At 59.3% G+C, this 13,705-nt stretch overlaps 5 protein-coding genes across 12 annotated transcripts in view; 3 read left to right on the top strand and 2 right to left on the bottom strand.

Moving 5' to 3' along the window:
- The window catches only part of XRCC1 (X-ray repair cross complementing 1), a 7,936-nt gene extending 5,582 nt beyond the window's left edge, over positions 1–2,354 (top strand). For all 4 annotated transcript variants that reach the window (XM_069088896.1, XM_069088897.1, XM_069088894.1 and 1 more), the window contains exons 8-16: positions 1–316; positions 399–515; positions 650–710; positions 1,097–1,226; positions 1,364–1,418; positions 1,495–1,631; positions 1,803–1,893; positions 2,001–2,076; positions 2,163–2,354. The exon at positions 1–316 is cut by the window's left edge and continues 76 nt beyond it. In XM_069088896.1, coding sequence (XP_068944997.1) covers positions 1–316; positions 399–515; positions 650–710; positions 1,097–1,226; positions 1,364–1,418; positions 1,495–1,631; positions 1,803–1,893; positions 2,001–2,076; positions 2,163–2,276 — 1,097 coding nt within the window. In that variant the 3' untranslated portion in view covers positions 2,277–2,354. The remainder of the gene's footprint in view (positions 317–398; positions 516–649; positions 711–1,096; positions 1,227–1,363; positions 1,419–1,494; positions 1,632–1,802; positions 1,894–2,000; positions 2,077–2,162) is intronic.
- The window catches only part of LOC138161883 (serine/threonine-protein phosphatase 2A 65 kDa regulatory subunit A alpha isoform), a 454,863-nt gene that overhangs the window by 208,248 nt on the left and 232,910 nt on the right, over positions 1–13,705 (bottom strand). The gene's annotated exons all lie outside the window — the stretch shown is intronic.
- On the bottom strand, positions 2,630–6,264 carry ZNF575 (zinc finger protein 575). Its single transcript, XM_069088907.1, has 3 exons — positions 3,989–6,264; positions 3,581–3,678; positions 2,630–3,385 (listed from the first exon to the last, which is right to left on the bottom strand). Exons 2-3 carry the CDS (start codon positions 3,657–3,659, stop codon positions 2,700–2,702), a joined length of 765 nt encoding a protein of 254 aa, XP_068945008.1. The 5' UTR covers positions 3,660–3,678; positions 3,989–6,264; the 3' UTR covers positions 2,630–2,699.
- On the top strand, positions 6,463–10,511 carry ETHE1 (ETHE1 persulfide dioxygenase). Of its 3 annotated transcripts, none has more exons than XR_011168490.1 (7): positions 6,463–6,632; positions 6,771–6,915; positions 7,375–7,523; positions 8,429–8,558; positions 8,988–9,133; positions 10,129–10,245; positions 10,336–10,511. XR_011168490.1 is itself a non-coding variant. In XM_069088905.1 (7 exons), the coding sequence occupies exons 1-7, from the start codon at positions 6,519–6,521 to the stop codon at positions 10,386–10,388; spliced, it is 798 nt and encodes a 265-aa protein (XP_068945006.1). In that variant the 5' UTR covers positions 6,470–6,518; the 3' UTR covers positions 10,389–10,511. The 3 variants fall into 3 exon arrangements, 2 of the variants coding, with proteins under 2 accessions (XP_068945007.1, XP_068945006.1); XM_069088905.1 differs by having other exon boundaries at positions 6,470–6,632; positions 9,044–9,133; XM_069088906.1 differs by lacking the exon at positions 8,988–9,133 and having other exon boundaries at positions 6,464–6,632.
- Positions 12,359–13,705, top strand: part of PHLDB3 (pleckstrin homology like domain family B member 3) — a 9,097-nt gene continuing 7,750 nt past the window's right edge. The window contains exons 1-2 of one of the 3 annotated variants that reach the window (XM_069088890.1): positions 12,359–12,447; positions 13,338–13,557. In XM_069088890.1, the coding sequence (XP_068944991.1) occupies positions 13,387–13,557 (171 nt within the window). In that variant the 5' untranslated portion in view covers positions 12,359–12,447; positions 13,338–13,386. Of the gene's footprint in view, positions 12,479–13,277; positions 13,558–13,705 lie in introns of all 3 variants that reach the window. The other 2 variants (XM_069088893.1, XM_069088891.1) reach the window with 2 other exon arrangements.

Genomic DNA, 13,705 nt, shown 5'->3' on the forward strand with positions numbered 1-13,705 from the left:
AGAAACCCAAAGGTGAGGCAGACAGAGGGGGACTGGGACTGGGGTCCTTGGCCCTAGGACCCAGAGTCACAGATTTCTGTGTTTCTTCAGTGCCCCCTTCAGGCCCTGTCCCCACCCAGGGCAGTACACAAGCTGAAAAGAAAGGGGCCAAGGCCGGGGCCGGAGTTGGGCCTGCCCAGATGGGGAAGGTCCTCGAGGGCGTGGTCGTGGTGTTGAGTGGCTTCCAGAACCCCTTCCGCTCAGAGCTTCGGGATAAGGCCCTGGAGCTTGGCGCCAAGTACCGGCCAGACTGGACCTCGGACAGCACCCACCTCATGTAGGCCATCCACCTCCCATCTTCCTCCTCCTCACTGCAAGTGAGCCCAGGCATCACACTGACCTCTTCCCTTTGTCCTCAGCTGTGCGTTTGCCAACACACCCAAGTACAGTGCAGTACAGAGCCGGGGCGGGCGCATCGTGTGCAAGGAGTGGGTGCTGGACTGTCACCGCATGCGGCGGAGGCTGCCCTGTCGCCGGTGAGGACCCTCTCAGGGCAGGGGTTGGGGGTCTTGGTAAGCAGCTTCAGGTGACTGGATGGTGAGGTTGAGCAGGCGCCCCACTGACCCCTGACAGCCTTTGCTTCTGTTTGTCCACCTGCGCTCCTCTCTAGGTACCTCATGGCAGGCCCAGACTCTAGCAGTGATGAAGAGATAGCCCCTTCCACCACAAAGGTAAGGTTAATCAGAGCACTGAGATGACCTAGCAAGTCGTTGTCCCCCCGGCCCCCCATCCCCTACATCCTTCTGCTCCTCCCTCTGTGGCCAGAGCAAATGCAGAGGGAGAGAGTGGAAGCCAGACCAGACAGGAGCAGCTCCAGGGGCCAAAGCTGTGTAGCCTGGGTCTGAGGGGGAGGGGGCAGGCTGTCTACACAGGAGCTCTCTTCCTGTCAGAAGGACCACTTAAGAGAGGAAGGGTTTTGTTCTGTGTAAAGACAAAGCCCCCATGGTGAGAGCTGCCTGAAGGTGGGGTGGCCCTGGTTACACCTGTCATGCCTGGCACTTTGGAGGCCCCCTCCCAAAGGGAGATGCTGTGACTTTGTCTCCTGTCCCTCTCCTAGCACCCCCAAGCAAACCACCAGCCTCCTGGAGCAGGGCCCAAGTCAGGCCCCCAGACGTCATCCCCTGAAGAGCCCCAACCAGCCCCGAGAGGGCCCCAGGAAGACACAGACACAGAGGAGGAGTTGGCAGGTGGGGCCCCAGACCCCACAACACAAGAAGCAGCTCTGGGAGAGAATGAGACCCAGGTCCCTGAGGATAGGGGGGGAGCCTTTGGAGGCTGTGCCTTGTGTTGAGTGAATGCATGAACCAAAGGTTTCTGCCCTTAGATGCTCAGGACAATGGGACCGAAGATTCCGGGGACACAGAGGATGAGCTGAGGAGGTGGGTGAGTTGGGATGGGCAGGGTGAGGTGGGTGAGGTCCCAGCAATCACTGGACTTCTCTCTGCACCTCCCCAGGGTAGCCAAGGTGAGGGACCAGAAGCAGCCCCCAGATCCAGGGGAGAATGGAGAGGACCCATACGCTGGGTCCACGGATGAGAACACAGATGATGAAGGCCCAGAACCACCAGACCAGCCCATCCCTGAGCTCCCAGGTGTCACCCGAAGCCCTCCCACCTGACACCCTTTCCCTCGGCCTATGTGCTGGGAGGCCTCGTGTCCTGGGGTCTCCCCCTCCCCCAGCTGCCCACCTGCCTGCCCCTCATTCTGCTAGTTCAGCCCAGCATTGCCACAGTCCCTTACTGCCCTGTCCCCCATCCCCACAGACTTCTTCCAGGGCAAACACTTCTTTCTCTATGGAGAGTTTCCCGGTGAGGAGCGACGACAGCTCATCCGATTTGTTACAGCTTTTAACGGGTCAGACTTGGGAAGGGGGGAGGCTCCTTGGGAAAAGGGATCAGATGGGATGGGGTCTGACTTCAGGGGTTTCCCCCGCTGACATATGTACGTCCTGAATCCCACAGGGTGATAGAAGATTATATGAATGACCAAGTCCAGTTTGTGATTACAGCCCAGGCATGGGACCCCAGCTTTGAGGAGGTGAGGAGCCCTGGGACAAAAGGGAAGGGAGGCAGGGCTGGAATCTGGCTCTAATTCCAGCCTGTCTTTTCCCTCCACCTCTCCAGGCCCTCCTGGAAAACCCGTCCTTGGCCTTTGTTCGTCCCCGCTGGATTTACAGCTGCAATGAGCAGCAGAGATTGCTGCCTTATCAGCTCTATGGGGTGGTCCCCCAGGCCTGAGGTACAGACAGACAGACAGACAGCCAGGCCCGGCCCCGCCCCTCCCCAGAGTTCTAATAAAAGTCACTATTCGGAGCAGCCCCTGCCTGCCCTTCTCTGAGGCACCCTGATATGTGTTCGGAGGAGGTTTCTGTCCTGACCCTTATCCTTTGTCAAAAGCCCTGAGAGTCTCTGGAGGACTCTCCCCACTTTCATGAAGGAGGCTTGAGGGAGCTGTTAGGTGTTGTGCCTGTGGAGTAGAGAAGCCCCCTTTTTTTTGCCAGGGAAAACACCCATGTAACACTGTGCTTCCCCCCAGGCCACCCATGGGAACATTGCAGAACTGTCCCCAAGTGCCTACACAGAACCCCAGATGTAGAAATCGTCGCTTTATTGGCCGCAGTCGAGGGACTGGGGGGAGGGTCTACCACTGCAGGGCAGGGTTCAGGCCCGCTCCCCCTTGCCGCCCTTCCCAGCCTTCCCTTCTCCACGGTGGCTGCGCTGGTGCAGGGCCAGGAGTCGACGCTGGCTGAAGGCTTGGCCACAGCTGGGGCAGCGATGCTGAGGGTCTGCTGGGGTGGGAGGTGAGGGGGGAGCTGGGATAGGGACACCAGTAGCAGTGGGAGCGTGGCGCCGCTGGTGGGCTGCCAACTTGGAGGGGTAGCAGAAGGACTTGGGGCACTGTGGGCAGGGGTAGGGGCGAGTACCACCAGCATGGGTGTGTCGGTGGGCAGCCAGCTTGGAGGGGTAGCAGAAAGACTTGGGGCAGTCTGGGCAGGGGTAGGGGCGGGCAGATGAGTGGGTCCAGCGATGGGCAGCCAGCTTGGACCGGTGGCCAAAAGCCTTGGGACAGTCTGGACAGGGGAAGGGGCGGGCACCACTGTGGGTGAGGCGATGGGCAGCCAGCTTGGAGGGGTAAGAGAAGGCTTTGTCACAGTCGGGGCAGGGGTGTGGGCGGGCCCCACCATGAGCCAGGCGGTGGGTAGCCAGCTTGGAGGGGTAGGAGAAGGCCTTGTCGCAGTCTGGGCAGCGGTGAGGGCGCTGGAGTGGGGGTGGGCGGCGGGCCCTGGACGGGCCGGGGCGCTCCGAGGCCGCCGCTGGGCTCTTCTTTGGCTTGCCTTTGCTGGAGGCTGGGGATGGGATCAGATGGTGCCCACGGGCTGAGTGAAAACCTCCTCCGTGGAAACCCCTGTCCCCTGGAGGCCAGCCCTCGTCCTCCCAGCCCTTCCCTCCTGCGGGCATCTCCCCTGCCCCTCTCCAGGATGTCTTCCTCCGGCCCTCAGCCCCGTCCCGGAGGCCTCTTTTCTGGGGTGGCTGGTTCTCACCCCCTCCGTTGGTCACTGACTCCTTGGCAGAGGGGCTTCTCCCTCTGCCCCCAGGCCCTTGCTCCCCTCGCTCCAGCATGATGCCAACGGGGCTAGAGCTGGGAAAGGACAGAGGGGCACTCAGTCAGGGCCCCCCATGTCTGCCCCAAGAAGCAGGAGGATGCTGGGGCTGGGGCGCCTCCAGTTCATTGGGAGAAGCAGGAAACCGTGGGGGCGGGGCTGATGGAGCTGCAGGAGGCTGACTTGGGCGGGACTAAGGCCCGCTGGGGGCGGGGCCTCGGATCTCCAGGAGGCTGACTGGGGGCGGGGCCTGGGTGATAAGGAGGCTGGTGGGGGCGGTGCCGTGGATGGCCGGGCGCTGCCCTATGGTTCTGGGGGCGGGGCCACGAAGCCCGGGGGCGGAGTTACCCGGTTCCGGGGCTCAGGCTTGCTGCGGGTCCATGGAGGGCTCGTTAACCCCTTCGTCCCGGTAGTCGCGTCTCATCGCCAGCGCCTGACGGAAAAGGGCGCGAGGAGACCTGGAAGGGGAAGCAGCGCGAGCGGCAAATGCCAGGAGGACCCAGGCGTCCGGCCCCCGCCCCTTGAGAAGCCCAGAGTCCGGCCCCAGCCTTGGCCGCCCCGCCCGGGGCCGGGGCCCAGGACTCGGACCCGGACCCCGACCTCTGGGCAGCCCCTCCCTGGGGGCGGGGCTCCGGCCCCTCCTGTTGCCCCCGCCGCCGCCTGCTGCTGCCGCGCTGCTCCCAGGCCTCTGCGGGGGCTTGCAGCTCTGAGCGCGCGCCCGAAAAGTGGGCGGGACGGATCCCTGCTCAGGCCGCGCGCGCGCACGCGCCCTGCGTTCTACTTCCTCCCCCCCCCACCTAGGGAAACGGGAGCGAGCACTAAGTCCCGGGCGCGAGCTAGTCTCTATCTCCGGGAGAAGAGGCGCATGCGCTAAGAGGAGCGACCTGACTAGAGTAGAGCGGTAAGTATACAAAATAAACAGATAGGGCCGATAGGCGCGCGACGGTGGCCGCTCCGGATCAAGATTGCTCAACCAGATCGCTTCGCTTTCTGTTGCTCGCCCGGGTCTTTCTCCTAGCCCTAGCCTGACCTCCTTTTACGGAGTAGGGAATGAGGCCCGGCGAGGAGAAGATTCTTGCCCGAGGTCCCCAGGCCCGTGCTTCGATACGTACTGGCTGGAAAGTCGCTCCCCCTCTCTGGGCCTCAGCTGCCCTGTTGTACCCGAAGACCCCCGAGTCTCTGCTCAGAGACAGCCAGAGATAGAGAACTAGAGACAGAAAGACACGGGGAGCCCCAGAGGCAGGGCTGGGGAACCCAGAGCCGTGGGGGGCGGGGAGACGATGGGCAAGCCCCGAAATGGTGGCTGTGTGCATAAGCCTGCTAGCCCCGAAACTAGACCCGGGGGGAACAGGGCAGCGATGGGAGTGAGCGTTGGGCTTCTCAGGAGGAGGGTCTAGGGTCTTGCAGATACTCCCCGGGCCCTGCGGGTGGTCTGGGGACCCCATGCCTGAGTCCCTAAGATTACAGGTGCTGGAGGGAGAAGTGTCCTTGGGATAAAGATGGAGCACGGCTTGTTTCCCTGGACAGTGACTCTGCACATTCCTTCCATCCTTGGGGGCCTGTAAACCTCCCCCAAAAAGGTCTCCCCCACCATTCCCCGCCCACCTCCTTCGGGTCCGGGCAGGCCAGGAGCGTCAGAGCATCGAGCCTCCAGAATCACCGAGTCTGCACCCTTCAAATCAGCATGGCCCTGCCATGGAGGGTCGGCCCCATCACGCCTCGGACCGCCAAAGCCAGTCCCCTTCCCTCTACCTCCGCCCTCCTCATGCCCACTCCCTCGATTTCCCGGCTCTTGGGTACATTGCAGCCACCTTTCATCCTACATCCACCCACCATCGATCCACCCATCTATCCATCCATCCATCCATCCATCCCTCCCTTCCTCTTGGGGGCCCCAGGAGAGTAATGCCGGGGTTACTTGAGGTACCTGACATGGATGGGTGAGGAAACTGGCGTCTTAGGGACGGAGGGACTTGCCCAAGGTCAAGCCCGTGATTCACTAGCTAGGTCCTAGCCTGCAAAGGTAGAGTTCCTTACACCCCCCCCCCAGTCTTGCCTCGGGCTAAGACGCCCACGGGGAGCATTCACTTGGGCCTCTCTTTTGGAGGGAGGGGCATTTCGTTACCAAGCCCTTCGTCCCCACACCCGGTTGAGTCCCTTGGGAGGGAGGAGTGATTGAGACCCCGTTAGAAGCGGAATTGGAACCTGGTTCTGAGTCCAAAGACAATAATTGTGATAATGAAGAATTGCTGCTCCTGGATAGGACAGGAAGGTCCCTGAGTGTAGGCACTACTTTTGCTTCTGACTTCCTAGCCCCAGCGCCCCACAAGGGTGGGCACCCTACATCGGCCAGAGACTTGGAAGTCAGTGGGCTAGTCCGTGGTCCATTCGGAGCCTCGGTTTCCTCCTCTCTAAGTTGGGGGTGACGGTATCGAACAGCTGCAGATTTAAAAGAGCGCTTGGCTAATGTGAACCGCTCGTCCTCCCCATTTATGTCAGTTTACAAATAACTGCTGCCATATCCTTGGCGCTTAGAGGTCCCCAAAGCACGCCTTCGCTTGAATAGGGCGTGCTGGGTAGTTAGCATGCCGTTTTACAGGCTCAGAACAACTTAGGCCAGAGTTTCGGGCTCTCTCTCTGTCTCTGTCTCTGTCTTTCTCTCTGTCTCCCTCTCTCTGTCTCTCTCTCTGTCTCTTTCTCTATCTCTCTCCGTCTCTCTGTCTCTCTGTCTCTCTCGTCCAAATGAAGAGGGTGAGAGTGGCTTGGCCCCTTTAAGGCCCCTCCCTGGCCGGCAGGGCCAAACCACGCCCGGGAGGCGGGCGCAGCCCCTCCCTTGCCTCTGGTCTCGGGGCAGCCCTAACCGACCTCACTCGGAGCTATGGGGCCGGGGCTGCTACTACGCGTGCACGGGCTGCTGCGGGCTCCGGGGCTACTCTGGGGCCGCTGTCGGAGGGCGTTCAGCGTGCGGGCCGACGGGTTGCTGCTGCGCCAGGTGAGGGCGGGGGCCGGGGTGCCCCGGGGCCGGGGCGCCGGGGTGCGCAGGACCGTGGATGCTTGAGGAAAGAGGGAACGGGGGCTTCGGGCTGGGATGCCCCTTCACACCGACGTCGCCTCCTGCCCCCATTTCCAGCTCTTCGAAGCCAAGAGTTGTACCTACACTTACCTGTTGGGGGACCGGGCCACTGGGGAGGCTCTGCTGATCGATCCCGTGTTGGACACCGCCTCCAGGGATGCTCAACTGGTCCAGGAGCTCGGTCTTCGTCTGCTGTATGCAGGTGAGGCTGGCCCGGGGGTGCCTGGGCCCGGAGGCAGGTAGGAGCTGGGCAGCTGGACCCCCAGCGTGCACCGAGCCCGGAGAGCTTCCAGAAACCCGGATCGGTGCCTAGTGGCCAGGACGGTGCCCCCAGGTACCAGGGTCTGTCTGCCCCTGGGAGGTTCCCTTCTCCTACGAGGGAATTTGCCTTTGCTTAATTCTTCCTGGGCCAGGGTGAGCTGGGGTGGAGTAGAATGGAGGGGGCCATGAGTCTCATAACCATTTACTAATAGGATACTAGACTGCCATGTAGAGGATGGGTTGGAAGAGGGGGAGACTGGAGGTCACGAAGAGATCACTACAGGCCGTCTGGCAGAGGAAGTGGTGGCCTTGACTTGGACAGTGGCCATGTATGAACAGAAGAGATGGTCTCTAAAGGCCCTTCCCACTCTGACATCCTGTTCCTTCCCTCCCCCAACAGTCAACACACACTGCCATGCAGACCATGTCACAGGCAGCGGTCTCCTCCGGTCCATGATTCCTGGTTGCAAATCTGTCATCTCCCGACTCAGTGGAGCCAAGGCTGACCTGTTCCTGGAGGACGGTGACATCCTGACCTTTGGGCGATTTGTGAGTTGCTCAGGGAGGAGCAGAGCCAGGGCATATGGGTCTGGAAAACAGGGTGAGGCAGGAATCACAAGGGCATGGCTAAAGGGGCCATAAACACACCCTTGGCACTGGGTGAGAAGGGCAGGTGTGACCAGGAGCATGGGCATGTGATCATTAGAATCATCACAATTCCTGGGGTTAACAGCCCTGGGGTGGGATAGGGAAGAGGAGGACAGAAGGAAGAGGCAGCCAGTGTCTGCAGTGGGCCAAGTCTGGGAGCTGGTGACCCCAGGGGCACCAAGACATTTATATGGATAATGTATTATTACATTATATCTTGTGTGTGTATGTATTATGCATATATATACATATACATATATGTGTACACATAACATAGTTCTATGTATAAAGGCTCCCATTTTTGCAGCATTAGAAGGTTTACAAGAGGGGGATTGTGAGTGGTGGATAAGCGTCTCTGACCCATCCTGGCTCTGTGACCCTAGACAAGTCAATTTCTTAGGGTCCCCAGGCAGTTAAGAAGTCAAGACTAGAGCCTGGCTAGAGAGAAGCTGCCAGTGGGGGGCAGAATCCATGCAGAGAGCTCTTAGAAGAATGAAATCAGAGATCTGCCAAGAGAAACAAAATGACCCTCAGCAAGTGGTTCTTTTGAAATTCTAAAGGAAGGAAGTGTGGCTATGACTGAACCCACAGTCATGAAGCCAGAAAGTGTTGGATGCTGGATCTAGCAGTGGCAGGGATCTCAGCCATCACTGAGTCTGATTCACTCATTTTTTACAGATGGGGAAACTGAGGCTGGATTTGAATGGTAGATTTCCAATGAGGTTCCTTCTCCCTCCCTGAGCCCTGAGCCCAGGTAAGGGGAGGACAGGCAGGGCATGCTCTCATCTCTGTAATCTCTCCCTCAGGCCCTGGAGGCCCGGGCCAGCCCTGGCCACACGGATGGCTGCCTGACATTTGTACTGAGCGACCACAGTGCAGCCTTCACCGGGGATGCCCTGCTCATCCGGGGATGTGGACGCACAGACTTCCAGCAAGGTCTGGGCCCCTGCCCATTGCATACTTTTATCTCTAAATCTCTAAATCTTTCATCTCCAACAATCATGGACCTTGGGCTGATGGGTAGGCTTGTGGCTTAGCTGTGATTAGATCGCCCTCAGGGCAGAAGGGGTCTGCCATCACTCTCCTGATTTCTCCAAATGAGAAATCAGGCCCAGGGAGGGAAAGATGTTCACTGGAGATGACACAGGGGAAGACTGGCATCTGGGACAGGGTCCTGCTACCCAATCCTGGGCTTCCTCCTCTCGAGCCCATGTCCTCTGTCCATCCTCTGCCTGTCTTGTCTCCCCTGGAGTGTTAGGTAGAGAGGTGGGTGAGGCTGCTGCTGAGCTCCTGCTCTCAGAGGGGGGTAGAGTGGGAGAAAGCACACCTACTGTGTGCTGTATGAGCTCATTTGTTCTTGGGCAGCTGCACCCTCCTTTGTGCTCCACGAAGACCTCCTTTCCTCCTCCCCATCCCTCCAGGCTGTGCTAAGACCTTGTACCATTCAGTCCATGAGAAGATCTTCACCCTTCCTGGGGACTGCCTCATCTACCCAGCTCATGACTACCAAGGTGTGAGGGCTTCCAGGAGATTCTGTGTTGGGAGAGGGAGGAGGACTGGTTAGAAGACTGCATATGAGGAAACCACAGCTCCTAGAGGCCATTAGGGTACAAATAGCAGAACTACACCTCCTAGAGCCGCTTGGGAAAGCAAAACCACACCTCCCAGAGGCCCTTGGAGTGCACACAGGAGAACCACATCTCCCAGAGGCCTTTGGGAAAGTAGAACCACACCTCCCAGAGGCCCTTGGGGTGCACACAGGAGAACTACAGCTCCAGAGGCTTTGGGGAGCTTAGAACCACACCTCCCAGAGGCCCTTGGGGTACACACAGGAGAACCACAGCTCCCAGAGGCCTTTGGGAAAGTAGAACCACACCTCCCAGAGGCCCTTGGGGTGCACACAGGAGAACTACAGCTCCAGAGGCTTTGGGGAGCTTAGAACCACACCTCCCAGAGGCCCTTGGGGTACACACAGGAGAACCACAGCTCCCAGAGGCCTTTGGGCTGTGCACAGGAGCCTCACAGCTCAGAGACCTGGGGAATGGGGCTCCAGAGAACCACAGCTCCCAGAAGTACTTGGGGGCTGTGAACCACAATTCCCAGAGGCCCTTGGAGTGCACACAGGAGAACCACAGCTCCCAGAGTCTTTAAGCATGGGGGATGGAGGAGGTTTTTAGCTTAAATGGAGGCATTTATGGCCCTTTAGAGCTGTCAGAGCACAGTTTTAGGATTTCATTCCTCTTGGTGGAGCTGGGACGGGCCATAGCGTGCAAGGCATCCTTGTCGCCCATAAAGCGCTCCGATCCACCCTGGCCCACCTCGCTCCTGGGGCTGATGGGATCTGCTTGAGGGATCACTGGCACCATGAGCAGAAGTGGGACAAGTTTCAGGGGCTCTTGATGGGAATGCTCCCTTTCCCCTGGGCTGGGGTGTTTGGGGAAGGGAACCAGAGAGAAGGACTCCAGGGCCCAAATGGGCACACGGGCTGACACTTGTGGGGTAACAGGGCACACAGTGTCCACCGTGGAAGAAGAGCGGAGGCTGAACCCTCGGCTCACGCTCAGCTGTGAGGACTTCATCAAGGTCATGAACAGCCTCAACCTGCCCAAGCCCACGCAGATCGGTGAGCAGCCTGCAGGTCTTGGTCATCTGAGGGGGTGGGGTGAATCCCTGTGAACGTGCCCCTTTGCTCACCCTTGTCCTCCCTCTACAGACATGGCTGTTCCAGCCAACATGCGCTGCGGCGTGCAAGAGCCCCCCAGCTGACTCCCCAGCAGGGGCAGCCCCAGCTCAGTGCCTCGACTCGGCTTACTCCCATAGGGATGAGGTTCTGATGGTGACAGGCCCCATTCCCCTCCTGCTTCCGTTAATAAACCTTTTTTTGCCTAAGCTTTTCCCAGTCCTTCATCTTCGAACTGATTGAGGCCCTCTGCAGCTCCTTTGAGCAGGGCTGTTTGTCTGCTGTCTCCCCTGTGGACTGTGAGCCCCTGGAAAGCAGAGGTTATTTCTTAGCTTTCTTTGTACTCCCAGTGTTTACAGTGCTGGTACATAGTCGGTCACTCATTTTTCAGTTGTGTTTACCTCTTCATGACCCCATCTGGGGATTTCTTGGCAAAGACACTGGAGGGATTTGCCATTTCCTTCTCCATCCAGCTCATTTTACAGATGAGGAATCTGAGGCAAACAGTATGAAGTGATTTGCCCAGGGTCACACAACTAGGAAGTGCTGAGGTCAGATTTGAACTCAGGAAGATGAGTCTTCCTGACTCCAGGCCTGGTACTCTGTGCACTATGGCACCACCTAGCTGCCTTTGGCACACACAGTAGGTAAAGTAGGTACCTCGAGTGATTGAACCCAGATTGTCTAAGCTGGGGGCCTGGGATCCAGGTCCCCTAGAACCATCTTTGGCTCCCGACATACTTGGTCTTCAGTAAGTACTTTTTCAGGGCCAGGAACAGTGCTAGGCATTGTGGTCATAAAGACAAGAATGTAACTAGCTCCCCTCCACCCCCCAAGAACGGAATCCCTCAACTTTCTGGGAGGAGACCTGAGCTTGGACTTAAAGTGGAAGGTCCATGTCACGCGGACACAAGAGGGAGAGGTGGGATGGTGCAAGGGACAGCGCTGGCTCGGAAACTCTGGGTTTGAGTTCTGATTCTTCTACCTGTGTGGCCAAAGGCAATTCTGGACCTCAATAGAATGAGGGGGGTGAGCTGGATGACCTCTTCGGTCCCTTCTAGTCCAGCGTCCCTGAGTGAGAGGTCAGCCAGATCTGTGTGATGCTGGATGGGTACTGTCTGCCAGGTGCTGTGCTAAGCACTTTCCAATTATTCTCTCAACAACCTTGGGAAGTAGGTGCTGTTACTAAGCCTGTTTCCCAGCCAAAGATGGGGGCAGAGGTTAGGAGGCTGGCTGACTGGCCAGATAAACTGCTGAAGAGAAGGCTTGTCTTGCTGGCGAGTACCACTAGGGGGCATATGGTGGCAGGGTTTGTGGGACTGACCACATGGGCTCTGGATTCAAGGGCTCTGCCAGTTAGGGATCGGTCAAAGGCACCACACACCAGAAAGCTCTCCCCCCGGGAGCCCAGGCAGGCACATGTGGGTGATGTTTGGGGAGGAGGGACCTGGAAAGTTTTCATTTAAACTTCCTGTTTTTGCCCAGAGAGGAAGGGTCTGGCCACATGACCTTGAACTCCCTCCAGTGACACCCCCCCATGGCACAGGGACTGAGCCAGTTCTCCCCATGACTCACCACAGGGTGCCCCCCTCCCCCAGGTCCCCAAACCGGTCCAAGACCTTCCAAAGGGGTCATTAGAGGGGAACAGCCCCACCCCTGCACCTGCAGACCTGGGTTCCAAGGGGAGAGGAAGTTAGGGGGACACAAAAAATCTGGTCTTTGAAGCTAGAAAAGTGGATGCTTCTGTCCTTTAGTGTTTGGGGGCTGGCAAAACATGCATTGAGCTCCACTGGGGGGAAAGGGACACACCTGGGTTCCTGAAGAGGACGTACTAAAGACTAGATGCCTGGGTCTTCTGGGTGGGGCCTGAAATGCTCCCCAGCCCCTTCCTGTGGGGAGGGGGGACCAGGACGCCTGGTTCCCAGGGTGTGGGCACTGGAAGGGCCAGATACCTGGCTCCCTGCGGAGCTGTCAGACCTGTTCTCTCTCCTCCCTTTTCTCCTCCCACTTCCCCCCCCCCCCCCCCTCCCCCCCGCATCCGGGCTCCTGCAGGGGGGCGGCCCCTCCCTCCTCCCCCGCCACCTGTCCCGTGGGCAGAGGCCAGGGCTCTGGGACAAGGAGAGGCCTGCGGAGGAGACAGAACGGGTGAAGGGGCTGGACACCTGGGACTCTGAGGGTGCGGGGGCTAGGGATTGGGACAGCTGGGTTCCGGAGGGGGTGGCTGAAGGATCAGGACGCCTGGGTCCCTCAAGGGGCAAGGGGAGGGGTTTAGGGCACCTGAGTCCCTGAAGGAGAAGTGTGTGTATCTGTGTTAATCAGAATGCCAGGGTTCGCGAGTGGCAAGGGGGAAACCCCAGTCCCAGGAGGAGAGCCCTGGGGACCTAGACCGCTGGGTCGGGAAGGGTCAGGATTAGAGGTGGTCGGACTCTAGGCCTTTGGGAAAAAGGGGATTCCCGGGCATTTCTCTAGGCCAAGGTCTGGTTGAGGCAAAGTGAGCGGGGCTGGTAGGATAAAGCCAAGTTCCTGCAAGGGTCCGCAATCTGAGCCCCCGAAACAGGTCCTGACCCAACCCTGTCGGACCTCAGCCCCCCTAGTATCCCACTCGCGAAATTCCTTAGGTCCCCTCCTCGGGAGCCTTCCCCAAGTCTCAGGTCCCGCCCCTAGCTCATCTTAGAGCCCGCCTCCAGAGCTCTGGCTTGGTTCCGGAGTACGTTCGGTCCCACCCCTTGAGCCCCCTGCCCAATCCCTGAGTCCCTCCAACCAGCCTGGCTGAGCCCCCTCTCCCTTCTCGGAGTTCCTCAGGTTCCCCCGCCCCCCCCCCCCCCCAGCCCCTTACCCAATCCTTGAGCTCCCTCGTCTTTCTCGGGGTACTATAGACCACACCCCCTGAGCCTCCTTGTCCTCGGGGTCTTGGGGGTCCCGTTCCCTGAGCCCCCTTGCCCCTCCAGCTCAGAGCCCCCAAACTGTTGTCTCAGGTCCCTCGGGCCTCTCTCCCAGAGCTGAGGAGAGCCCTGCCCTCTGCCCCTTCTCCCCAGCAATCCCCGGAACCTGAGTCCAAGACAGGCAGGCCGGGAGGTAAGAGACATGGGAGTCCCGACAAGCCCCGAGGATGGGAGCCAGGAGGGGTCCAACCGTCCTGAGGGCCAAACCGAAGTCGGGAAGACCGGCGAGAGAGAAGACTTGGAGGCCCCCAGCACAGCCTGCAGGGAAGAGGAGGAGGAAGAGGGGAGCAGTACCGAGAGCAGTCGGGACCAGGTGAGAGCCAGAGACCCCGAGAAATACCGAGACAGTGACAAGGCGGGCCAGAGACGGGAAAGAGAAACGGGGAGACCAAGAAACCCAGAGACAGTGAGCCAGAGACAGGGAGCCGGAGACCCCGAGAAATACCGAGACAGTGACACGG

The sequence above is a fragment of the Petaurus breviceps genome, unplaced genomic scaffold (assembly GCF_028583685.1).
Source record: "Petaurus breviceps papuanus isolate PSGF00001 unplaced genomic scaffold, PetGlider_PUasm1.0 185, whole genome shotgun sequence".
NCBI classification, from domain to species: Eukaryota; Metazoa; Chordata; class Mammalia; order Diprotodontia; family Petauridae; genus Petaurus; species Petaurus breviceps.

What these genes read in the sequence shown, in the direction of transcription:
- ZNF575 (XM_069088907.1), bottom strand. Translation starts at nt 3,659, where the DNA reads ATGCTGGAGCGAGGGGAGCAAGGGCCTGGGGGCAGAGGGAGAAGCCCC. An exon ending in GTCAGTGACCAACGGAGGGG is followed by an intron (nt 3,386 to 3,580) that starts GTGAGAACCAGC and finishes TCCCATCCCCAG; the next exon opens with CCTCCAGCAAAGGCAAGCCA.
- ETHE1 (XM_069088905.1), top strand. Translation starts at nt 6,519, where the DNA reads ATGGGGCCGGGGCTGCTACTACGCGTGCACGGGCTGCTGCGGGCTCCG. An exon ending in TCCTGACCTTTGGGCGATTT is followed by an intron (nt 7,524 to 8,428) that starts GTGAGTTGCTCA and finishes TCTCTCCCTCAG; the next exon opens with GCCCTGGAGGCCCGGGCCAG. An exon ending in GCCCAAGCCCACGCAGATCG is followed by an intron (nt 10,246 to 10,335) that starts GTGAGCAGCCTG and finishes CTCCCTCTACAG; the next exon opens with ACATGGCTGTTCCAGCCAAC.